The sequence below is a fragment of the Podarcis tiliguerta genome (assembly GCF_965153285.1).
Source record: "Podarcis tiliguerta genome assembly, chromosome: 3".
NCBI classification, from domain to species: Eukaryota; Metazoa; Chordata; class Lepidosauria; order Squamata; family Lacertidae; genus Podarcis; species Podarcis tiliguerta.
In genome coordinates this window covers 28,221,843-28,248,314 of record NC_139536.1, presented here as the reverse complement: position 1 = coordinate 28,248,314, position 26,472 = coordinate 28,221,843, and the positions used below count along the sequence as shown (strand labels likewise).

The following is a 26,472-nucleotide window of genomic DNA, read 5'->3' as shown; positions in this document are numbered from 1 at the left end:
TCTCTTTGTCCACTGCAGACGTTGCATTCTTAGTCATTAAATCAAAATAATCTGGGGAAATTGATTTTGTCAACAAAGAGAAACAACTATTAGAAACTGAACCATGCTGAAAAGCACAGTGATAGAAATCATGCCATTAAGCACTCGACTTGTGGATAGCATCTTTGCAAAAGCAGCAAAAAAAAAGCCAGCCCACAGTTACAATCGGGAAGCAAACACACTCTAAACAAACAAGCAAAGAAATGTGCTTAGTCTAAACAAGGCTGTTGATGCACTTATTAAATTAAAATAATACCTGGGGAACATATCATTCCCATGCTGAAAAAGGCGGGGGGGGGGGGGGGGGAGAGAGAGAGAGAGAGAGAGAGAGAGAGAGAGAGAGAACAAAGTATAGCATATGGTTTTGCAATGGGAGTGGAAACATTTGTGTATTCTCACTAATGACTTGTTTTGTCAAAGATGCACTGGGAACGTCCACTGAATCTGTAGCAGAGAAAGACTCTGAGGAGAGACACTGTACAGGCCAAGGCAGCAGCAAGCCAACTGGAAGGGGCTCCTTAGCTTTTCCCAACCTGACCTCCTTCAGATGTTTCAGATGGCAACAGCCGTCAGCCCCAGAGGGCACGGTCATTGTAGTCTAAGACATCTGGAAGGTACCAGGTTGGGCAAGCCTGCTCTCGGCTCCCGTTGTCCCTGAAAGCAGAAAAACTAAAAACTGAAGACCTAGTATTTCATTTCCTGTGATGTTGATGGTTAGCAGCCCATGCTAACCTGTATACCTGAAGGAGCGTCTCCACCCCCATCGTTCAGCTGAGATCCAGTGCCGAGGGCCTTCTGGCGGTTCCCTCATTGCGAGAAGTAAGGTTACAGGGAACCAGGCAGAGGGTCTTCTTGGTAGTGGCGCCTGCCCTGTGGAACGCCCTCCCAGCAGATGTCAAGGCAATAAATAACTATTTTACTTTTAAAAGACAACTGAAGGCAGCCCTCTTTAGGGAAGTTTTTAATGTCTAATGCTGTATTGTTTTTAATATTCAGTTGGAAGCCACCCAGAGTGGCTGGGGAAATCCAGCCAGATGGGCGGGGTATAAATAATATATTATTATTATTGTTGTTGTTGTTGTTGTTGTTGTTATGCTGTGTAAGGCATTTCGGTAAATGTTCACTCCTCAGAAGGGAGGTGGAGTTCTGCTATTAGATTCATTGTGCATATAAAGTTCCTGGGTTCTCTGTCTACACTCTAGAGCAGAGGTGAAAATTAGGATCCAGCTGGTGCCGGGCATCACAGTGGCACCAAGTGACCCGAAGTATTTTTTACCACTTTGAGCAGCAGATTCCATTGGGGTTTCCTGTACAAGAAGTCCTGCTATGGGCAGGGGTTGGCTGCACTGTGGAGTCCCATGATTCTCACCACCAATCAGCTAGAGCGGGCAAGAAAGAGGGCTGAGCGCCAGGGTAGCAAATTCAGGTCTTCATGGTTTTCATGAAATTGAATGGGACAGCTTTAAGTGGTGACCCCCAGCAAGACTGATGGGTGGGGGGGAACCCTATTTTCTCTCTCCCCCCCCCCCAATGGATCTGCCAGGGACAAGGGTAACCCCAACCACAAATGGTGCCCCTCTAGGCACAGACTTCTACTTTCTCCCATATCAGGGAATGGCTGCCATTCACTCCTGTGATAAAAAGGAAACTGATGCAAAACTTGCCCCCTTCCCTCTTGCGAGGTGGCCCAGGCTATCGGATGGCCCTCTCTAACTCTTAACACTTTTGCAGAAACAGCAAGGTTTTTATTCTGTTATTCTGTCTTCATGAGCACTAGAAACTTTACAACACACACATTTTATTGATGGGCATTTTGCCAATATTCTTCTCGGAAATGAGTTAAAACTCAGAGAGTCTTGTGATTCTTTATGAAATGCCAGGTTCTTGTGAGCTACAAAGGTTACTTCAGGCCATGCAGATTCCGACACTCCTTGCTCCCACTCCACACAAACAAAAAATCATTCTGAAGTCTCATAAAAGTCAATGGGAAAAGTTTGGCGAATCATGACTAAATCCTAATGATTTCAATGAACAGCTCCAATTCCATACACATCCACCTGGGAGTAAGTCTCAGTGGACTCAACAGACATGTCATCTGTCATGGATGCTTAGCAGAGATTCCTGCATTGCAGAGGGTTGGACTAGATGATCCTTAGGGTCCCTTCCAACTCTACAATTCTATGATTCTATGCACATATTGAAGCACATGTAGCTTTAAGCACATATATTTAAGCCAGGCATAGGCAAACTTGGCCTTCCAGATGTTTTGGGACTACAACTCCCATCATCCCTGACCACTGGTCCTGTTAGCTAGGGATCATGGGAGTTGTAGTCCCAAAACATCTGGAGGGCCGAGTTTGCCTATGCCTGATTTAAGCACACCTAGGCTATGCAAAATAGCTATGGTTATCAGGGTAAGGGAGAAAGTCCATCAACCCCCAACAGTAAGAAGAGCAGACCCCAAGTCCATTTAGTCTGGCATCCCTTTTCCAACAGTGGCATGTAGGCAATAGCCCTCCAGGTGAAAATGACGACTACTTCACCCAGAGTCAGCTCATACATTTGATGGCTGGGATTTTGGAAAACAGCAATAGGGAACCTGTGACCCACCAGATGTTACCATTTCTATTAAGACATTCTTTATTGGAGATCCAATTACTCTTTTCATAATTTAATAAGGAGCAGTGAAGAACCCTGACCCTCTTCCTCTAAAAGCCTCAGCCAGTTTAATGTGAAGGCACTTTCCCTCTCAGCAGATCACTGTCCCTGGTGACTATAGTTTTCACTTTTTACACTAGAGGGTTTTGGTACAAATTGTACTTGCAGCCTATAAACCTTTCCCAGATATGACTCATTTTCAAGTGTCTGGATTTAAGTCTCTGTTCCAAAATGAGAGAAGCTCATGTGAAGCCAATTCCCCCAATAGGCTCAGAATTAAAGACATGTTCTACCATTGGCACGTGTGATGGTGTCCCGTGAAAATGTCATAATGCATGTTTTGCGTAGCAGTGCCAACTGCAGACAATGGGGAGAAGATGCGCTTCATTTTTCAAGTATCTGCATTTAAGTCTCCACTCCAAAATGAGACAAAACTTCATTCCAGGCAACTTCTCAGGAAGGTCAGAATCCAGGTCCCAGCATTGGTTAGCTTCTTTGCTTGCAAGCCACCTTAGATATTTTATTAAAAATGTATAGTATAAATGCTAACAATGAATAGTAAACTGTCATGCATGGTGATCTCCTATGATAATATATGGGCAGCATTGCCAGCTGAAGAGAATGCTGCAAAAGGACTAATCAAGTATGTTCACCTGATGAAGATGCTTTGAGCAGTGGTGGCTGATGCTCTTTGGGTAGAAGACAAGGAGACCAACAGTAAGTGGACCAGCCTCCACTGGTTGAGGTACCAAATCTAACAATGTTGCATAGTGATAAAATACATACCATAGGAAACCAACATGGAGTTCTTCAGATGTTATTGGACCCATGTTCCATCAGCCCCAACCAGCATTGGCAATGGTCAGGAATGATGGGTGTGTAACTTCTGGAGGGTCTCACACTGGATGCCCCTTATACAGAGACTTGAAAGACCTGAAGGCAGTGCTATGCATAGGAGCATCAAGATGGACTTGTCTTGCTATATGGAATCTTGAATGCAGCCAGCACCACCTGTGTCATATCTTGTGGGGCATGGGTGGCGCTGTGGTCTAAACCACCAAGCCTCTTGGGCTTGCCAATCTTAAGGTCAGCAGTTCAAATCTGTGCGACGGAGTGAGCTCCTGTTTTGTCACAGCTTCTGCCAACCTAGCAGTTCGAAAGCATACCAGCTCAAGTAGATAAATAGGTACCGCTGCAGCAGGAAGGTAAATGGTGTTTTCATGTGCTCTGGTTTCCGTCATGGTGTCCAACTGCACCAGAAGCAGTTTAGTCATGCTGGCCACAGCTGTCTGAGATGAGCACCACACCTCATAGTCAATTTCAACTGGACTTAACAGTCCAGGGGTCCTTTACCTTTACCATATCTTGCAACACAAGTGGGATGCATGGCAGCCCCAAGAGCCAGCTACTTCACTATATGTAAAGGATTCACTCATGAGCTTTATCGGCAAGTGCATGAAGCTAGTCCCTATTTATCTCAAAATATGATTCAACAATTCGTGGGCTCTGGGCAAAGTTTAGCTCTCTCGAGTGATACCACATCAGAACGAGTGGAGGAGTAGCATCTGATGCAATGGGGTGACACAGCAGACCACTGTGGGGACCCCCATGCTTCATTTACTTGTCAAGGTAGCCTCTCTGTCTCACAGGGTGTTCAAAGTTTCAGAGAAGATGGTCCCACAACTTTCCTAAGCAACATATTAATACAAACGTAGCCAATTTGGTGACCTTCAGATGTTGGTGGACTACAGCTCCCATCAGTTACAGCCAGAATGGCCACCGGACAGGGATGGTAGGGCATGTTGTCCATACACCACCACTTTGGCTACCGTGTATTAATGATTCAAAATCTGTTTTGGCAAGACTTGAGAACTCATTACACCTTACCCATCTCCTTCAAATGTGCTGATCAAAACTTATGTCCTCAAATTCCAACAGATTCCTGACTAGTCTAGCCTCTGCATCTTAGTTAAATTCTAGAATTCACTCCTGCAAGAGGTAGTGCTGGCTACCAACTTGGATGCGTTTAAAATAAATTCAGACAGGTTTGTGGAAGATAATGCCTATCAACAGCTACTAGCCATGATGGCTATGTTCTAGCTCCACTGTCAGAGGCAGTATGCCCCTCAAGGCAAGTTTCTGCATCACAATTTGGGAGAACGCTGTCGGGCCTTGCTTGCAGGCTGGTTGGACCTTGTGAGAACAGGATTCTTGACTAGGTGGGCCACTGGCCTGATCCATCAGGCTCTTATGTTCTTTGCTATGCATCTGTCCACCTATCTGGCACCTGTTACAAGAAACACTTAATCTTACTTCCACATGAAGAAGAGGAATGTCACTCCACGCCAAGACGTCCCTCCGCCAAACACCAGAGCAGCAGCACACTTTCTGAAGCTGTGATATCTTCCATTCCCTCCAGCCACTTCTCATTCCCATGACCCAAATTCCCCGCAGCCCAAATCCTTACTGGAAGTCAGTTCCACAGAATTCAGTTACTTCCCAGTAAGTGTGATTAGGGCTGATATCTTAATTCCCCCATTATCCATTCCACCCTGGTGGGGCTGTGTAACCCTCTGGAAAACAAAAGCCCACAGCTACTTCTGTACTCTACTAGTAACCCAATTCCTCTGAAGACAAGAAACCTACACACATATAAACACTAGTAAATCAATTCCTTGTTGATAAAGTAGAAACATGCCATTGTATGTAGCTGGTTTATAATGTTTTCTTTCATTAGGTAAAATACTCAGCAAAGGAAGGGGGGGAGAGACTACGTGAAGCAAATATTCATGCAACAGAGCTAATGGAAGGATAAATCACACCAGTGGCTCTCATAAAATTGAGGTGTAGACTAGAGATTCAATTTAAGGAGTACGGTTGTGCAGGGGGTGAACTGTTCTGCATTAAATTAGTTAACTTTCATGTGGAACTGCTACGAAAAGTATAAACAGTTGCAGTTTTTCAGGACTCTGTAAATTTATATCCCAACGTCCAAACTTCAAAGGGGTAAGTTATTCTCTAAACTTAAGCCCAGCTCTTACTCAAGCAAAACTCTCATTACAGAAAGCAAAGTTTTTCCTCAGCGAAAGGAGAAAGAAAAGACATAATTGGTCCTTTTATAGCTATTAGAAACAAGGTATACAACTCAGGCTCTGGAAAGGTACATTACTAATTCTCTGGAGGAGGAACTAAATTCCCATGTCATCCTAATTTGCTTTCCAGTGTTCGATACTAACACAGAAACCATGAATGTGGTCCTGGTTAACCTCAGGGCTAAAAGAAATTATGAAAAAGATGCAGTCCCATAATTTAAAGGTCTCTAATGGATCAGAAGATCTGGAATGTTTTTATGCGGCTACACGGTGGGAATTTTTTTCTTACACTTTTGGAACCAATACACAAAATCTGCCCCAAATGAGGAAAATCTGGTTGTCCTGATGGACTCTTATCCTCAATGCCCTGCGTATGATATGAGGTTTGCTTTTATATTCCACTCCTGTAATCCTGTTATCTTTTCAATACAGTTTATTAAAGAAAGAAGAAGAGGAAGAGGGGAAGGAGAATTGATACTATAATGCCAAAAAGAAAGAGGATGCGCTTCACATCTATTAAAAGCTAGAGAGGCTTTGTTGTTGCTTTCAAATGGGTGACTGATGCTTGGAACCAAAATGCTGCACCAGATTTTGCTTCATCAGCACTTAAACTACCAAGACCAGCCCTATCACACACAGTTCTGCTTGTGATTCATGCATCTATGTTTATGGATCAAATGATGGCCTGCATGTGTCAATAGCCATCAAAGATTAAATACCCCACATTTTGTCCTTCCAATATCAGGTTTTATATCCTCTTGTATCATTTCAAACACAATACTTTCAATAGATTCCATCCGCACACTCAGGGACAAGTAATCAGGCATGCATTTATTTCTTACTCATTTAAAAGCTGTTTAGGGTCATTCTACAGGACAGCAATGGGGGACCTCTAGATGTTAGTGGGCTACAATAATTCCCATCATCCCCGACCATTTGCTCTGCTGTCTGGGGCTGACGGGAGTTGGAAGTGCAGCTACAGCAGAGGAGCCGAAGGTTGCCCATCCTTGCTATACAGCACAGCTTACTCTCTGGACATCTTACCAAATCACCAGCCATGAAGGCATCTTCTGCTTGCCAGATGCCCATAGCATCTGGTTAGCCACTGTGGCAGCAGGATGCTGCACTAAATGGGCCTTTGGCCCGATCCAACAGGTCTCTTCTTATGTTCTTAAAATTATAATTCCACACACAATCAACACAGGTTTCGCAGCCAAAGAGCAACGAGTCCTTCAGAGCTATGGAGGTACAGTGGGACTGCAGGGACACACGTTAAGCCACTCCCCCAAGGCTTCACAACTGTTGTATCTATGGAGGCTCCAGGGGGATTGAGAAAGCCTGGGAGATCAGGGTTCTCAATCATGTCTCCTGGGGTCCCTTCCAACTCTACAATTCTATGATTCCTAGATAAAAAGAACCGATATTTATGCTTGTGGTGTTTATCTAGAGCAGGTGTGGCAACCTTTGGCCTTCTAGATGTTCTTGAACTACAAATACCATCTACCTCAGCAAACATGGCCAGTGCTTTTTTTTCTTTAAAAAATGTTTAGGGGTACTCTCATTTTCCTACTCATATTGTAATTCTGCCCCTCAATGAGGCCAAACTTAGATTCACAAAATGTTTAGGGGTATACATACCCCTGCGTCCCCCCAGAAAAAAGCACTGAACGTGACCATTGACGAGGGATTATGGGAGCTGGTCAGTAACATCTGAAGGAACAAAGGTTCCCCACCCTTGATTCACAGCTGTAGGACCCATGGAAGTCCATTAAGCTTTTTGCATTGACCTCCATGAAATGTACATTATAGTTGTGAACTTTGTGTAACCTCAATTGAAGCAAATTTGAGACATGTAAGGGAGACACAGAGCACAGCTAATGAAAGGATGCCCCAAGCCACTCAGGGATATTTCCTTGCCTGTATCTTAGAAATCTAGGCCTGTTAATTCCTGATACACGTTGATTTCCATGCCCAACCGGAGTCACTGTCTCCTTTTGTGCTCCCACAAACCATCACGTAAAAAAGCCCAGTGCCCTTTGATTCCCTTGGTGCAAACTATCGGCAAAACCTTAACACAACTTCGCTTTGAGCCTTAAACTAACAGCACGTGAAAAGATTAATACGAATAAATTCTGAGCTAATCAGATCCCTTCTTTAAATGTTGACACAGTATTATTTATATCCCATAAATACCTTCTTGACTAAAATTCATCCCAGGAGATTGGCAACGTGCCAAGGCTATTCATATTTACTGTATTTATATAGTACAGTTGGCCAAGGATAATATTTAAGACAAAATATGCCCTGGGATATATACAATATCTCTTTGCGTTTTCCTTTTAAATCTCTCCATTGCTAAAAATATTTAGACTGAATGTTACAAATGTCCCACAAAGACCTATCAGGGATCTGCTTAGTGATATATAGCCGACTGTGAGTATAATTAGAGCATATTTGCAATACTTGGGCCATAGTCAGTTACCAAATGCTAACATCTCTGTGGTAAAAAAAAAAGGGGGGGTAGTTTTTAAAAAGAACTCTGAATGATGGCTCTTTCCCATGCCTTTCACTCTATGACCTCAGTGTGTTTGCAGAGATCTCCTTTCTCTTCCCGCATCACTGCCTGCTCAACTAATGCAGGAACTGGAGAGTTAAAAAAAAAGGGAAAAAAGACCCACCACCCCGTAAGTCTGAAGGAAAGTGTCCAAAGCAGTCCAAACCTGCATTTTCAATTCACTCATTCAGATTATATATTTCTTCTTGGCTGTATATTTTTTCTTCCTTAGAATGGCTTGTCCAGCCCAGCATATATAACTAGACAGTGGAAAAACAGTTAACCCACTTACTGTGATCTTCCCAACCAAGCATTTCCACAGTAAGGCTGGCTGAAGCTCGAGAAGGGGCCTCAGCTCTTAAACTCATGATGCTCTCTATTGGCGGGTACCTGCAATATCCGCACTTGTCCTCCAAGGGCTGTTTTGCCTACAGCCCCAGCTTTGGAGGAGATTCTCACAGGGTTTTTAATTATTCCCCGGATCGCAGCTTGGATCGTTTACATTCTCCAGAAGGCAATGTTTAGCCAGGCTAGCGTTGGCTCTTTACGGGGAGGAAGAGAAGTGTGGTTAGAAAGATGTCAGAAACAAAACAAAACAAAAATCTCCAGCTAAAAGGTGATAAGCCTAGATCAAGATGCTGCTAGGATTATAGATTGGCTGGTAAACAGTCTCAGAGCACAGACTCCTGCGAAACAAACAAAGAGATCTCCAATGAGCCAGCGGAAGATCAGTGTGGGTGGGTGAAACGTCTATTTAAGAAGAAGGGGGGGGGAGCAGCCTTGCCATTCTCTTCTGTGTCTCAATGTTATTGCTACAAATTACGCTAGAGAGCTTGCGCATACCCACTTGGCTCCAGCACACTTGACAAAGTCTTCCTTCCCTCGGGGCAACAAGGGTGGAGCACATTTATCACAGACATTCTGGATGGTGCCTTAATTGCAATAATAAAACCCTTTGATTGCCAGCGGTGTCCTCTTCCAGAGATTGTCATTTTTAACAAATAAAAAAGGGGGAGGCAGCAGCACAAGGAGAAAGGGGGGGGGGGGTTCTGAGCTCCCTGGCTGGCATCCTGGGACTCTCGCTAGCAAGCCCCAGCAAGCCTCAAAAACCTACACCTTGGTTGCCTTCAAAATAAATAGAAGAGGCTACAATTAGAAAGTCTAGGCTAAAGCTGCCAAGGTGGCTGCATTACGCATTTCAGAAAGAGGTATGCACTTTTCAGAGACAGACCAAGTATATGAGTATCAAATAAAGTTATAGGGGTGGGGGGGAGGGGAGGGGGAAGACTGGAAAACAAATCAGGGAAAAGGAAAACTTAGCCTAGGCATGTAGTAAAGCTGCCTCATTTTTTTTCTCATACGAAGTTTCCTACAATGATCGACATTGGGGTTTGATTTTCTATGTATTCTTCCCTTCCTACCCACCCACTCCAGCTAGCAAAAAAGGTGAACTGACTACAGTGGAATGTGAATGGGTCCATTTTACAGCTTAAGAGACTAAGGCTGCTATCCTTGTTGAACGCAGTGGAACTTACTTCTGAGTAAGCTTGTAAATTACTGAACAGCAAGGCTGGAATCCTATGCACACAAAACCCACTGGGCTCAATATTCTGAGTAAATGCATAGAATTCCTCAGAACGGCTGCTAGACAAGAGTCAGCCGGCCAAAGCCAAACCAGCAAGTCCAAGTCGGAGGTGGGATTTGAATTCATGTCTCCCACCTCCAAACACTAAGTCTCTGGACCACAGTGGCTCTGGCCCAATGCACAGAGCCAGCTCTTTCAAGCTCTAATTTATTTTTCAGAAAAGAGTGCACATAATCAGTTCCAGCTGAAGCTTTCACAGACTGTGTCCAGGAAGCTGGACTTAAAAAAAAAAAAAAAGAATTAAGGGAGTATCATTTTGTACCTGGAAATAAGGTCATCCCAAACGGGAACGACTAAATTGAAAATAGGATCTAAAGAGGCACTTCCTGGAGGATCTGTCCTTTTTTTGCTTGTACCAATTGCAGCAGCCAGCTTCAAAAGAAACTTGGTTTTGGGGTGGATACACTACTGAGCTAGATTGCTCCCCTCTCTCCAAGGTACATTGGAATGAAACAAACCAGCCGTGGGAAGTGAAGTGATCAGTTTTGGAAGCTACCAACTGAACTGAAGGGGGGGGGCTAGGCAGGTGATAAGAAAAGAGCTGAGAGAATACTTTTGGGGTGGGTGGGGGGTGGGCTTTAACAAAGTAAACTAATCCTATTAAGGGGAAAGTTTGTTGACCCAGGTGTTGGCTAAATACTAAGGGGAAACATACACTGATTGCTGGCTGGCTAGAGGCAGGCAAAGACTGGATGGAGAGCATCCAGGGAGAACAGATTGAGAAGCCACTGTTCCCACCCAAAGTGGGGGCGGAGGGGAGGGCTTTGAAAAATAAACAGAGGGAATTTGAGGATGAGAACAGATAAGGAGGCTTATTAATGTATCTGGCATCGAAAGGCACCAGGCACTGCCAAAAATGATGGGAGTGAGGCAGGAGAACTGCCAGATGTCCCCTTCTTTTCGAAGGGTGATTCCCGGGTGCTTAGATTCCAAAATGAGAGGTGCCAGAGACAAAGATTAGGTGGGAGTCGCACGGTATTCCCAGGAAGCCCTGAACTCTGGATCTCAGATTTGTTGTCCAGTAGAGAGGCAAAGGAAAAGCACTCTGCACATGCTCTGGAGAATGCCCTTCTAGAGACTATGTGTCATGTGCCAGGACTGAGGTCCCACACAGAAAAACAAGGGGGGGGGTGATCCCCAAGACACAGGAGCCTGATCTCAACATAAACCCCAGCGAGGATCCCAGATTTCAGTTCATTAGATCTCCCTCTGGTGCAAAGGTGCTTCGTTCACCTGCCCTCTCCGTATCTCGTCTCCACCCCAGCATCACAGAACCAGATCTAGAAAACTATTTAAATGCAGAAATATTTGAAATTGGGAGGGGCTCCGGTATTCTTAGAGGCGACCCCAAATTTAATTTTATTCTTGGATAGCTGTACCCCTGGGCTGTGCTTAAACAGTCAGGACAGCCTATATTATTTTAGAGATTTTTATCTTAGCAAGGCTCGCTCTGACCGCGTGCGCGTTTTTCTGCCCCCAAACAGCCGCAGGCGCATTCGCACTTACTTGCGGACTGGAAAGTAGGCTGCATGTCTACTTTGTAAACCTCTTTGGCGTAATACTCCTCGTCGCTCCTCTCCTTCTCGCAAGTAGCTGCCCTGTGGTTCGCCTTCTCCTGCAACAGGTCCCTGGTGCTGTTGTAGATCGAGATGACCTCCGGAGGAACCTCCTCGGGCTCCGGGTACTCTTCCGGAGGGCTGTTGAGTTTCAATTTGCTCAGGATCTGCCCCCGGATCGCTTCGATCCTCTTGCGCATAAACTGATCCATGTCGAGGGTGCTGCACGTCGACAGGGCGAAGGCCACCGTGGCCAGATCCAAGGTGAGGAAGACGCTCCACAGGTAGCAGTGCATTTTTAGGAAGGTTGAGAGAGAAAGCACCAAAAAGCACGTTTTCTCACTCTTCACCTTCTCCCCCACCCCCCAAAAAAAAGTGACCGGTTTCCCCCCCTCCCCCCTCCGGTCTTCTTCTTGCTTATGTGGACGCGTGAGAACAAGGCTGAGAATTTATATATATATTATAGATTTTGGAGAGAGGGGAGGAATGCAACAGATCGCTAGTCCAAACAGTAGCTTGCACCGGATTGCACTGGCCTCTAAAATGCTGGGATTTGGGTCGCAAGATTGCGAGCAGCCGTGGCGTTGCAGCAGAAGCAGCAAGTTCAACCCGGCAGTCGCTTCTTATTAAAAACTGCAACAGGTTGATGAGCGGTTTTTCTTTTTTCGAAAATAGCTGCAACAGGTTGCAAAGATTTTCTTTTTAAGCAGGTTGTTACCACCACAGCAAACAGATTGCAAATCAGCAATGGTAGCTGCGCTTCCGCCAGGAAGGGAAAAAAAAGAAGAGGGGCGATACTGATTAAAAAAAAGAAACCCGAAAGAAAAATAATAATAATAATAATCACGTCAATAGTTTCTTAGAGAGCTGAAGGAGTTTGGGCGGGTGGAGAGAAAGACAGAGGCAACTGGCCACCAATTCAACTGCGGGCTTCCGAGACGCGGATCTCCGGCTTCCCACGAGCTCTCGCGCTCCTCAAGTGAGATGGCACCGGCTGGTAGTCGGAGGGAAGCCCGTCCAGGGGGGATGCCGCCCCCCGGTCCTCCTCCTCCTCCTCCTCCTCCTCCTGCCGGAGACAGTCCGCAGCTCCCCCTTTGGTCGAGGGGCCGGCGCCCCAGCGCGCTGGGAGGCGGCAAGCGCCCACGTGTGTGCGTGTTTGTATGGATGCGTGTGCGCGCACGCCGGGGGAGCAGCCGAGCCGTGCCAGGGGCGCGCGGCCGGGCGCCTTAAGGTGGCTGCGCCGGGTTCCCCGCCGTCTCCTTGCACCCGCGTGGAGTTGCTCCTCCTTTTCCCCGGGCCCGCGGGCTGCTCCTCTCGCTGCGGCTCCCCAAGCAGCCAGCTAGTCTCCCTCTTCTCCTCTGGCTACTTCTGGCTGCCCGACTTTTCCAGGAGCTCCCTCCTCTTCCACAATTAAAAAACAAAAGGAGAGAAGAAGGAGAAAAACCCAAGACACAGTCAAGCGAGCTGAGCTGCTCCTTCCCCAACCTCTTTCTTTTTTCCTTTCGAGTGGACTGCAAGAGTTGGAGTCTTCCAGGCAGCCTCTCTCCTCCTCCTCCTTTGCTTGGCACCTTCCTCCCCCGAGTAGGTGCTTTCTTGCTGCTGCCCAGGACTTCTTCCTCTCCGGCTTGAAGCGCTGCCCCAGGTCCGCCCCTCTCGCCGCTCCTGCCCTAGCGAGAGAGAGACCCTTTCGCCGGCCGAGAGCAACATCACGGGCTTGGGCCGGCAGAGGGAGAATTTATAAGGGCTGCCCGCACCGCGTGTGCGCGCGTGTGCTTGGCCTCCCCGGCGAGGTGACGCGCGGGGGTTGCCGGCGGAGGCGGCAGCGGAAGATTCCTCCGCAGTCGCTTTCTGTCACTGGTGGGGCCGAGGCGCCCCTCGACCCCGGGGCCAGGGAAGGAGACGGGGAGCTCCGTCCACGGCCAAGGGAAAAGAAGTTTCCTTGGGCCAGGCGAGCTCTCAGCTTCAAGATTTCCTCCTTTATGGAGAGAAAGGGCACACTATTTCACGCGTCTTGAAAGAAAGGAATCCGGTGAGATTTAAGGAGCCCCTACTTTTAAAGCCAGCTTCGAAAAGATAAGAGAGACTATGCAAAAAGTTGGTTTCTACCAGGGGTGCCAACTTGGGGGGGGGTGTCAGGTAAGCCCCGCCCTGCATAATTGGACACGTGCATGCACACCATTTAAATGGCAAAGCCCATCAACTTTGGAGGGGATGTAGCCCTCTCAAATATTTTTTGGGGGGGGCCAAAGGGGCCTCGGCCCCTAGGAGTTGGCTCATGTGGTTCCCACCTCTTTTTGCCATCTGAAGGAGCCATATACCGTGGTACCTCGGGTTAAGAACTTAATTTGTTCTGGAGGTCCGTTCTTAACCTGAAACTGTTCTTAACCTGAAGACCACTTTAGCTAATGGGGCCTCCCTCTGCCACCATGCAATTTCTGTTCTCATCCTGAAGCAAAGTTCTTAACCCAAGGTGCTATTTCTGGGATAGTGGAGTCTGTAACCTGAAGCGTCTGTAACCCAAGGTACCACTGTATATGACATTAAATATGTCTCTCCCGCATCTGTTTCTAGAGCCACCGCAGGTGCTACAACCTTCCAACAAATTGACCTCACCTCTCCATTGGCTCCCAGGCTGCCAACGAGGAACAATGAGCTGCTTGGGACTTTATTCAGAATTACACACATACAAACAGTGCTTGGGTAGTTATTGCGCAGTAGGATCCCAATAAAGGTCTTCCCTCCAGATGTTTTTGCCTGCAGCTCCCATTAGCTCTAGCCAGCACAGCTGTTCTGGCTGGGGATGGTATGGTGGGTTGTTCCAAAACATCTGGAGGGCACCAGGTATGGGAAGGTTGGCATAGCATGTAAACCTTGTTTTTACTTCTTCATAGTCAAGACTGTGGAACTCATTCCCCCAGGAGGCAGTGATGGCCACCAACTTGAATGGGATGAAAAGAAGTTTAGACAAATTCATGGAGGCGAGGGCTATCGGTGGCCACTAGCCAGGATGACTACGCTCTACCTAGAGACAGCAATGCTTCCAAATACCATTTCCTGGAAACCACAGAAGGGGAAAGGGCTCTTGTGCTCATGTTCTGCTCACTGGTTTCCCATAGGCATCTGGTTGGTCACTGAGAACAGGATGCTGGACTAGATGGGCCACTGGCCAGAGCAAGCAGGCTATTCTTATGTTCTTATATTGGTTTGGTTTCATTTGTAGAGTGGGGGTGGGGTGGGGGGTGTTACAGCTTGCTCCAAGTATAAATGCAATAAGGTCCATCAGTTACTAAATGCTTACAAACTTCCCAATGTCACAGGAGATTTCTTCACATGAACAATGTCTGCAAATGGTTGCTACCTGGAATAAATATAGATTTATCATCCAACAACATCTGAAGGATCACAGCTTCCTCTTACCGGACATATGTCCTGATCATCACTTACAGACCACTTGATGGCACACAAGGAAGAATTTAAATGCAAGATAGGATAGAGAATCACATGGAAACATTCCAGCTCGCTGCACTTTATGGTTCAAAGCAGGGAATTCAAGTCCCCCCGTCAAACCGAGGGATAAAAGGAAGAGCAAGCAAATCATCCATGCAGATACAAAAGGCTGGCATATTGTGGCTGTAAACCATCGTGAATCCCCTACTCCTGCTACAACTACAGAGGGTCTGTGCATGAATTAGGCCTGTGAATCAGCGTGGCTGTTGACCTCTTCCTAAACATAGAATCCAGAGCAATTATTTGTTATCTTTGGCAGAATCCTAAATATCTCAGCACTCAGAAATAGCAGCCGAAGTTTAGTCATACGGCCATACTTCTTGCATGACAAGAATCCCGCAGTAGCTTGATTTGGTAAGATAACGTCAAGCCATAGGTGATCTCTTGTAGACTTAAGTGAACCCTAAAAATATAGACCCTTCAGAAAGGGAGGACAGCACAAATGGCCCATACATGAACATGCACAGGTATATACTCTACATATTACAGTGGTACCTTGGGTTAAGTACTTAATTCATTCCGGAGGTCCGTTCTTAACCCGAAACTGTTCTTAACCTGAAGCACCACTTTAGCTAATGGGGCCTCCTGCTGCCGCCATGCCGCTGGAGCACGATTTCTGTTCTCATCCTGAAGCAATGTTCTTAACCCGAGGTACTATTTATGGGTTAGCGGAGTCTGTAACCTGAAGCATATCTAACCCAAGGTACCACTGTATATCACAAACATGATGGGCGCAAGCCTAAGTGCCCAATCCTGTACTATGTGTATAACAACAAAGAATCCTGAGGTACATCTCAAGACTAGCAGATTTACAGTCGGGGTGCCAACTTGAATAAAATATTGGGGGGGGGGTCAAGTAATCCCTGCCCTGCATAATCAATCACATAACATGGAGCACGGACACCATTTGAATGGCAATGCCCATCAACTTGGGGGGAGCAGCCCACTCAAATATTTTATTGGGGAGACCTCTCAGCCCTTAGGAGATGGCTCCTTAGGAGTTGGCTGTTAGAATGAGTTTCACTCGCTTCTACATTTCTATCAGGAAATTATATGCAAAGATCTCGTTCCTCTGTAACTAATACAAGTTTGACAAAAGAGGAAAGAACTCTTGACATGAAGGCTGACACGACATTTTTCAGTTTGGATGATGCCTGAATGCAGGCTTTGATGTCCTGAAAGCAAATGCCTCCCGGGACAGCATAAGTATCCTCAAACTAAGCCCACCATTGCATTGCAATATGTTCCCCAATTAAGCAGTTAGCAGCAAAGCATTTGCCTTCCTTTAATTTCACTTTCCTTTCGCTTGTTTGTGTTACATTTAGGCCTAAGCAGGCCCCCCAAAAAGTCTGGGGCTTGACAGAAATACATTTTTGAACTCTGCATCCTGGAAAGAGATGTACTTTTCTAAAGTCAACTTCCTAACATACATATTCCACCACAGGCATGTGAATACAATGGTGTCCTTTTCCACATACTTATTATTCTCTCGCTCTCTCATGACAAAAATAGAGACACCTGGAAAGTTACTTTATTGAGCATAAGGATCTTCTGTTTCCTGTTAACTTAAAAATTAAGTGATCTAGATTTTTAAAAACAATCTTGTGGTTTCTTTTTACATTGTTAAGTGCAAATGCACTATGTAAGACATAAAGGTAAGACTCTTTCTGCATCTGCTGACGACCCAGTCATTACATAAGAAGGCTGGCTATGTTTCTTACACTAAAGACCATTGTTGGAGGAAAAATATGTTTTGGAATTTAAGAGGTAATTTTCATGCGCTGCACAATGACAACAAGCGTCAGAGAATTGCACAATTTCCCTTCTCTGTGGCAAGGTAGTTACAGTCCTAAGGCAGATTGAAGTCTTATTCAAAAAACTGTAATTTGTGTTCTTTCTCTCTCACTCACTGTCTCTCCAAGTTGTTTGCTGGGACTAAGATGGTTCTTGTAAACAGTTGAAAGAAGGCTCTCCCCAACAAATACAATTTTAGAACACAAAACCCTCATTGTAATGACATAAGATGAAATTTGGCAGCAATGTGGAAGCCTTCCCAATCATTGCCTGTGACGCTGTGTTGTCATCCTCATGACCACTCTAACCGCTTAATTCTAAACAATGGACCATCTGCCAACAGCTTCAAGTGAGGGAGGTGAAAGTTTGTCTAGGAAAAGCTTCACACTGGCTTTAGGTATGGAAAATGAATAGTGGAAAGCCTCACAAGGAAGAAATCCTCTCTTTGCCAGTCTTAAAAGGCAGAAGATCCACTTGGCAGGGCCTGTGAGAGATAATCTGCTGCCCCAGGGCAAAGGATAAACTGGGACTCCACATCCTGCATACAGAAACTGACAAAACGGGGAGTGAAATCTTACTTGAACACTGGTAATGGGGCAACATAGCTGAGGGGACCAGGCTAGCTTGGTCCTACAAGGCAGACCATGTGGTATAAACCGGGCATGGGGTACGTTTGGCCCTTCAGATGCTGCTGAACTAGAACCCCCATAATTCCCAGCCGTTGACCATTCTGGAAGTTGTAGTCCAGCAACATCTGGAGAAGCAAAGCTCCCACACCCGGTACAAACAAAACTGTCCACACCTGCCATAAGCTCTGCTCCACACTGCTGCCTGAGGAGGCTGCCTCACTCTGCCTAATGATAGGGCCAGCTCTAGGCAATTCAAGAGCACAGTGTGGTTCAGGGGACATTAGAGAAGAAGAGACATGACAGAGGCCAGGCTGATTCAGATATGCTGCCTCAGCAGTTTACAGCAAGCTGGCATAGTGGGCAATGGAACCAGCATTTCTCTCATGGCAATAATAGCTTTGCCTTCTCAGCAGCACATCTCTCACCTAAAAAGAGGCACAGCAAGGACCTCTTTCATATATCCTTTTTTTAAAAAAACCAAAAACCAAACCTGTCATATAAAGCAGTATTTTCACTTTCATTCAGCTGTTCTGCTTATTCGGTTTAGAATCCTGAGAGATTGTTCTATAGCATTCCCAAATTAATCCACCTTTAAAATAAAGTGGCAAACAGCTGCAAAGGCCACCCAAGCTTATAGTTGGCTCTCAGCTGTCCCTCGTTCAAACCTCACATTTACTCCAGGCTCCATGACTTTGGTAGAGCTACTTTTACGGCCTGCAAACCAGTCTGCATGTGGAGCAAAAGAGCCAAGGAAAGAAAGTAAGAAAATGCACATTGAGCAGGTGCAGAGTCACCAGATTTTGCTAAATGTGGAAACTGGCTTGAAATCTGGGGTTTTCGTAGCCCCCCAGTGCCAATATTTCAGAATACAGTGGTACCTTGGGTTAAGTACTTAATTTGTTCCGGAGGTTTGTTCTTAACCTGAAACTGTTCTTAACCTGAAGCACCACTTTAGCTAATGGGGCCTCCCGCTGCCGCTGTGCCGCCGGAGCATGTTTTCGGTTCTCATCCTGAAGCAAAGTTCTTAACCCGAGGTACTATTTCTGGGTTAGCGGAGTCTGTAACCTGAAGCGTATGTAACCTGAAGCATATGTAACCTGAGGTACCACTGTATATTGATGCGACTTTAGAAACCACTGACCACCTTCATCTACAACCTACAAGTCACTTCACCCAGTGGCCTAGCATGCCTTGGGCCTGAAGAAAGTGCCCCTAAACAGCTATAAACAGACTCAAGCTCCTGATCCATGTATTTCTCAGAAACTCAGGTGCTGCTAGAAGGGCCAAACCTCTTCATTATTTAGAAACCTGGGACCAATGAAGAGACAAATGAAGACCAGGTACCTACCTACCTCCCCACGAACAATAGCTGTAAGAAATATTTGTTTTTAGATGGTAGCCTGGGAGACTTCAGCTGTGAAAAACGAAGGGTGGTTCCTATGAAGCAGGGGTGTAAGGAGAGGGAGGGAATCATTGCTCTAATGAATCTGCTTCACTGGATACTACTCTTTTAAGCATTTGGAAATGTAGGGAAGTTGGTAGTTCTCACATGCTGTTATCTCCCATCCTCAAAAAAAACTACCCCTTGTCCTACCTTAACCTATTGCCTTCTTGCCTCCCTTTCCTTTGTGTCAATTTTTAGACTGTAAGCTTCTCGGAAAAGGGACCTATCCTTTTCTGGTCCTTATCCTTTTCATAAGAACATTACTGTATCCTTATTTACTAAATGTTTGTGTGGCCAACATTTAGTGGTCTGGGCAGCTCACAGAATACGGCCTATTAAATGCCAATTCAACAGTTAAAGCAGGCACAATAAAATATGGGGGGTGGGGAGAATATTATTATGCAACGTATTTAGTTTTCCACAAATAGATCTCCCATTAATGAGAGTTTCCTCAGGAGGTGATAGTGAACAGTGTAAGGAAGGCAGGGTTTTATTTTTACAGTTCATATGGGAAGAGGCAGTCCTTAAGGTATTGTGGTCCTGAGCCCTATTTAGAAGTGTCAAGATGTGGTTGAACTTTATGATGATTAAAAAAATATGTTATCATGTCCATTGTCTTGTGAGCACAACATAAAATAGCGGTGTCACTGTAATATGACTAGGGTTAAATAATATAGCTTTTAAATACATACATACATACATACATACATACGAAATTTAATTGGGGGAAATGCAAAGCAGATTTGAACAATTTCCCACCCTTTTATAGTGTAGGTGCAACAACGTTCAAGCTTACTAGTTTCAAACATTAGACATTACTGGTAAGAGTTTAAGAAGCTTGTAACTTCCACCTTGACTTCCATCATGGAAGAAAGGCAGTTCTATAGATGTAATTACATTAAAAATAAATACCATAGGTTGAACTGGCATATTTCCCTAGCTTCAAATGCAGAAAGGACAAAATGATTGAAGGTATCATTACTGGCAGAATTATTTGATTAATCAAGGAAGTAGAATAATTTGGCAGAGGAAACTGCTGAGCCAGGTTTGCACAAATGCAACCTCAGTATCAGGAACTATTTTAACCAGTCACTCCAAATGCAACCTAAATATATTCCTTTATTACATCTCAACAATGTTTTAGATTTTCCCCGAACCTACTTTCAGGGGCGAACAAAGTACTTCCACCTGAGGCATCCCTGCCACCCACATGGATGCAGTCAAAAATAATATGCAGCCTGGCACATCCAGGCACAGTTCAGCCTCCTGATGGCAACTCTTGTGGTTGCAATGCACTGTAAAAGCTCTCCTAGGACCGCAGGCATCATTGCCGGGCCGCATACTGGGAGAGTTCAGATTATCATTTCCCATCTTAACAAGCCAAGATATGAACAATTTTGGCCAGCCCTGCAGCCCTTTCGCTCCTCACTTTATGGCGGGAGCAGACAAACCAAGGCTGTCTTCCATTAACTAGAGTTTCCCGTTTCACTCAAACTGGGGAGCCGCGGTTAACAGCTCTGGAACAAGCCAGGATGTTAAGCCAACTTCAAATCATGGCTTAACCTCCTGGCATATTCCAGTGATGTTAACCATAGTTAACAAAATGGGAAACTGTAGTTAATGGGAGACTTGGTTGGTTGGGGTACAAAAACCGCATGCATAGCCAAAAGGATTATTACTATCTTGGCTCAGGAAAGTGAAATAAGGTCATCTCCCATGGCTCAATGCCTTGGAAAAGTTACACTGGACCACATGAATCATTGCCTGGTCACATAATACGATTGCAAGTCTGGGCAAAACTGATGACAAACCACGTTGCATTGTATGGAAATGCTTTTGACTCTCCACTCTGGCCCCAGAACATCCTTCACTGTTCGTTTAAATTGTGGTGTTGTTGTTTAGTCGTGTCCGATTCGTCGTGACCTCATGGACCAGAGCACACCAGGCACTCCTGTCTTCCACTGCCTCCCGCAGTTTGGTCAAACTCATGCTGGTAGCTTCGAGAACACTATCCAACCATCTCGTCCTGTCGTCCCCTTCTCCATGTGCCCTCAATCTTTCCCAACATCAGGGTCTTTTCCAGGGAGTCTTCTCTTCTCATGAGGTGGCCAAAGTATTGGAGTCTCAGCTTCAGGATCTGTCCTTCCAGTGAGCACACAGGGCTGATTTCCTTCAGAATGGATAGGTTTGGTCTTCTTGCAGTTCATGGGACTCTCATGAGTCTCCTCCAGCACCATAATTCAAAAGCATCAATTCTTCGGCAATCAGCCTTCTTTATGGTCCAGCTCTCACTTCCATACATCGTTTAAATTACCCAGCATTTATGCAAACATCCAGTGAATTATTCCCTGATTAACCCCTAGTCTTGCACAAGCAGCCAAGTATTTAGTTTTTTTATCAACAGGTCTACATGTGGGAAACAGTGAAGTGACCAAAAGCTATCCTTATCTGTGCTTCATCAAAAACTGAATGGCCAACAATCCCCAACATTTTCTTCTAAAGAAAATGTTCAGATCCGCTCATTGCGCTCAGTTCCCGACCCAAATGGTCTTCATTTGGCTTTCTTTAATTCTTCTGCTCCCTGCTGTTGACATAACATTCACATTTACTGTCACCAACCATGCATGCTATCTGGCTGGAAAATCTAACTACTTGAATAACATGACTTGCAGGGAGAAGCAAATTAATCTAAATTACACTTTGCCATTTGGATAACTTTATTAGGATGATGAAAGCAGGTTAATTAGGAGGAGGAATGGCCTGGAATTCAGATGATTGCATCATGGCTGAAAGATTCTTAAAAAACATAAACAAAACAAAAAACGAATGGCTGAAAGGAGTAAAATAATTAAGATTTATTCACAGCCTTTCAGGAGCTGAAAAAGCAATGCAAAGAGTCAATTACTGGTCTCAAGTTGGCTCAGTACAGGAACACCAGGACTGATTTCATGATGTGTCAGGGCAACAGACAAACGCAAGATAAAAAAGGAAATGGCCCCCACATCCCATCAGGTGTTGGACACGGACATGGGATGTCTGGGTCTAAATCAGGGATGGGGAGCGTTTTCCAGTCAGAGGCGGCAGTCAGCCATGGGCAGCCATCAAGTGGCAAAAATGGGCTAGGATGGCAGATGCCACCACTGTCTTTGTACAATTCTCTGCATCCCAGTCACAAAGGAGCCAGAGGCTCACAGACACACATCCCTCTCTATCTTCATTTTCCACCTTGGTCCAAATCCATAGTCAGCCGTAGCCTTATTTGTAATGGTTTCAGCACCGTGTCAACATCAAGTTATTCCCATTTTACAGATGAGAAACTATTTCACAAGGTTACTGCAAGGCTCACTGGTGGCCAAATGACTCACTACAGACCTTGGGTTGTATTCAACATAGTGACAAGTAAATCATTGCGTTAGCGGAATGACTTTTTCTTGCCCAACAGACTTCCCCCTTCCACTGCATGCTTTTTAAATTTTGTTTTTTGAGTCCCCACCCCCCAAGTCTCCAGAGCAAATTTGGGTGTGGTGCAAGATGCAGGCTGGGGTAAGCGGGGAGCAAGCAAAGCAAAGTTGTTCCACTTGCGCAAGGATCAAGTTCAATGGAAGCCCCTTGCTTCCATTTACAGGACCCAAATTGAGCACCTGAGGAATGCACATGCCCACCCAAGGATGGAAATCACAGGAGAGCAACAAAGAGGTCAAATACTATTTGGGCATGCCAAACAAAGCAAGGAATGCTTCATAAACCATCCCAAAGAAGAATTAGCAGTATCAGCTACATACATTTCAGTAAAACTAGATAACCATGTCAAACTGCCTAAGAATCAACCATCTCTTTGACATATATGGTATCCAGTTTCAAATCACTGCCACCATGAGGACAACCTACGCTTTCATTATATGAAGAACATCTCCTAGGAAATCAAGTTCTGTTCCAGATTCTATGTTCTACAGTGCAGGTGCAGTTCTTAAAACTACTCCTTTTGGGAAAATGTCTTATTCTAAATATGTTTAACGTTGCTTTTAAAAGATTGTATTCCTCTTTATTTTATTGCTTTGAAGATTGCTCCAAAGCAAAGTACTATTTGTTGCTGAGCAGCCTATCTGTGAAGGGATCTGATTCATGATCTGTTCCAGTGCCACTATACTATCAGCAAGAAAGAAAACAAATGAAACTCACAACTTGGAACTGGGTTTTAAATCCCAGCACCTTTTATACATGCCTCACAAATGCATAAGCTAAGCTAACGTTGGTTCAATATTACAAGATTATTATCAATATTATTTTAGATCAATATGTAAAGGAACAAAGAGTCCTATGGCACCTTCGAGTATATTTATTTAAAAGCATTTCTAAACGGCTTAATATTTAAGAATCTTTAAGCAGTATGCAAAAATACCAACATAGAATCTTAGAGTTGGATTTTGGAGAACTATAATTCGGGTGAACTGTAATATGCAGTTGATTAAGATATTTAAAGGACCCATGGAGGGGAGGCCTAAGATTTGGAAGAATCTTGTTTGCTTTTTAAAAATTTAATTGTTAATTGTGTGATTTATTTTGTAAGACCAATAAAAATTATTTCAGAAAAAGGAATCTTAAGAGTTGGAAGGCACCCAAGTGTCATCTAGTCCAACCCCCTGAAAAAACAGTATCGGGGGGAAATTGTAATAACAGGCTCCAAACTTATAGGTCAGAGCAAAACCATAAAAGTAGCACAGTTCACTAAAGTTAGTAGGGTAATCCTGGATGGATCATGGAGGCTTGGGTGGAAAAGTCCACACAAAGTGGCTCTCTCTATTCTAGAAATTTCACGAAGTATAATTTCAATGCACTGCATGTATATGTGAGTGACTGCTTATACTGAAACTCGTAATTACTTTCCCCACATTGCTAGGGGGCTACCTTGCTTTGACCACACCATCCATGCATCAAGCCGACAAAGCAAGGGTGTTTTTGATGTGTGTGTCCCCCCCTTTCCATCTTTTGAATGTTCACACAGAAATCGTCCCTTGAAGAAGTGCTACAAAATGGAATCTGGGTTACCCTAGGGTTGGTCAAAAGCTGAAGCTGGTATTTGGAATTCCGGTATTGACATTGTCTGGGGTTTTACTCTGATGTTTTATATTTCAGCTGTTTCCGTTTAATCGTTTTGCTTGTAAGAACAGTTGTAACCTGCCCTAAGCCCTTAGTTAAAAAATATATATCACGAATTAAAGAGCGCTTGCATCTGCTGCTACAGGAGACGTATACTTCAATACCTGGCAATTTACCATCCCATCCAGATGCTCAAATGTAATTTTCCTTCGGTGCCCTACTAAAGAGGAAGATTAACCTCACCTCTCCATGCATTAGGAACATCAAACAAGGATTTCACTAGGTATAATTGGTGCCTTTCTACTGAATTCAAAAGCAGGCTTGTTTATTGAGAGCAAGTTTCTTGCGGTTTAAATCAGTAGCGACATATTGGCACTAAATGATTAAAGATGCAGGAGGCTGTTTTCAAGCTCATATAAAAAAAAGCACACCTAGAAACAGAATCTAGTTTCAAATAGGTTACAGTAGGAAAATTGTAGAAAATTTGTCCATCCAAAACTCCCAGCCATCAAGCATGAAGGCCTATTATTATAACAGACATTCCCATCCATCTACTTCATTATCTTGTGATCCGCAAGTGGGTTTTGAAGATTGTGCACATGGAGGTCACGGGCTCCAGATTTAAATCCAAAATAACTGTTGCTTTTAATCCTTAACTGGTACAATAGATGGACCCTGGTACATCTGCAGCAGCACAACTGGACACCTTCACCTGCCCCAGTTGCAACAAAGCAGGTCTCTCCTACTTCAGTCTCTACAGCAGGAGCTGCCACCGCCCAACGGCTTGACCTCACCCCCAATGGCACACTCCTTCATTGTCTCCAGAGTCAGACGGGTGCCAAGAAAAAAACCTGTTACAATCTTTAACTGTATTGGTCTGTCATAAAGCTGCGTTGACGCGGGTAGCCAAACTCGGGAGACGCATGAGTCTTATCTTACATTTTAACAACTGGTAACTGCTCCCTGGTTTGAGTGGCTGTTGCAGCTTACCTCTGAGGTGAACCACAATCGTCACTCAAAATAACTCCCTGAACAAGCACCTTGAGGTAAAGTGTCGCCAGTGCTTTTTTTTCTAGAAAAATAGGTGCTGGCACTCACCATGAAGTTGTTACAGTAAGCGCCACACATTTTGACGACGACGAAAAAGAGTACCCCCTGGAAAAGAAAAAAGCCCTGAGTGTCATCACATCTGCCAGCAGTGGGGGGGGGGGGGAGAGGGGGGAATCACTGAATAGTTTGGGATGGACATCTGAAGGGCTGAAAGTGGCCAGCTGCTTCCTCTACTAAAGGAATGTCCAAAACACTGGTAGTGATCTACCCATTGTATGGACCGGAGTTGTGGAGCTTCTTTTGGGGAGCCAAAGTTGTTGAGCTATTTTTAGGGAGCCAGAGTTGTTCAGCATTTTTTAGGGAGAGCAAAAACTGGGGGTCCAAAGATCGACCAGGGGCACCCCTCAATCGACCAGTAGATCATGATCGACCTGTTGAACAGCCCTGCTCTACTTGAACCAAGACAAAGACTCTGCAGTGGACGGAGGTTAATCTTGCTCATCCTACTACCCTTCAACTCTTAGAGAGTTCCTTGAATTAAAGGGATCTTTCCACTCAGTGGATAGACCCATCAAGCAGTGGTCAGGCACAAAGACCAAGACAAACCCAGTCAATGACTTCTGGCCAGAAAAGGGAGTGGGAGCAATTCACTCCAATTCCATGGCCCTGCAGAAGCCACAGTGAAGAGTATGTTCTCCAGGCGTCATGTTGCTATTGGGTGAGGATCTCAGATGGGACAGGCACAAGAAAGCCAAGTTCTGTCACCTTCCTCCCTTCGGTTTTTCTGTTGTTATCATTATACCTATCCATTGGGATCATTTTCATTCCAGAAATGAGAAAATTCTGAGGACTCAAAAGATATCCTTTAGCTAGGCCCAACAGCTTCCGCATGCCTAGATGGCTTTTATTTGTTTTTTAAAAAACCCAACCACTGCAGATTATGGCGGCTTTTATTTCTTGCTGTATCTGCTGAAGGATCTGCCTAATTTTATTTGCAGTTTAACACACTGTTGTTTCTCTTGTTTTATTTTGTTTGCTATTTACCCAACAAAGCTTTCGAAAAGAAACACAAAAACAGTCGTTTTGCAACAAATTGTTTTTGAAACTCCGCTCGGCTTCTAAAGGGATGCATCACGTAGCATAGAAATCCCAAAGTCTCCCTGGGTGTGTGGAATTAGTTACACAGTCCTTTGGATCCCAGCCCTGGTGTCTCAAATTTCAATTAACTTTCAGAGTGCAAACTTAATATATTAAAGAGAATTCAAAGCCATTGCCCCCTCCACACACAAACACACATATGGAAAAAGGAGAGGACACAGTATGGCTACATTTCCTGGCTTCTCCTCCTCCTTTTAAAATTAAGTTTTCATGGTCGTCTCCAGTTATATCAACGCTCAGAGACCAAAA

General features: G+C 44.8%; 1 protein-coding gene across 1 annotated transcript in view; it reads right to left on the bottom strand.

The window, feature by feature from the left end:
- The window catches only part of TGFB2 (transforming growth factor beta 2), an 81,507-nt gene extending 68,207 nt beyond the window's left edge, over positions 1-13,300 (bottom strand). The window contains exon 1 of the mRNA XM_083433363.1: positions 11,495-13,300. Within this exon, the coding sequence (XP_083289489.1) occupies positions 11,495-11,840 (346 nt within the window). The 5' untranslated portion in view covers positions 11,841-13,300. The remainder of the gene's footprint in view (positions 1-11,494) is intronic.
- Between the last annotated feature and the right edge of the window lie 13,172 nt (positions 13,301-26,472).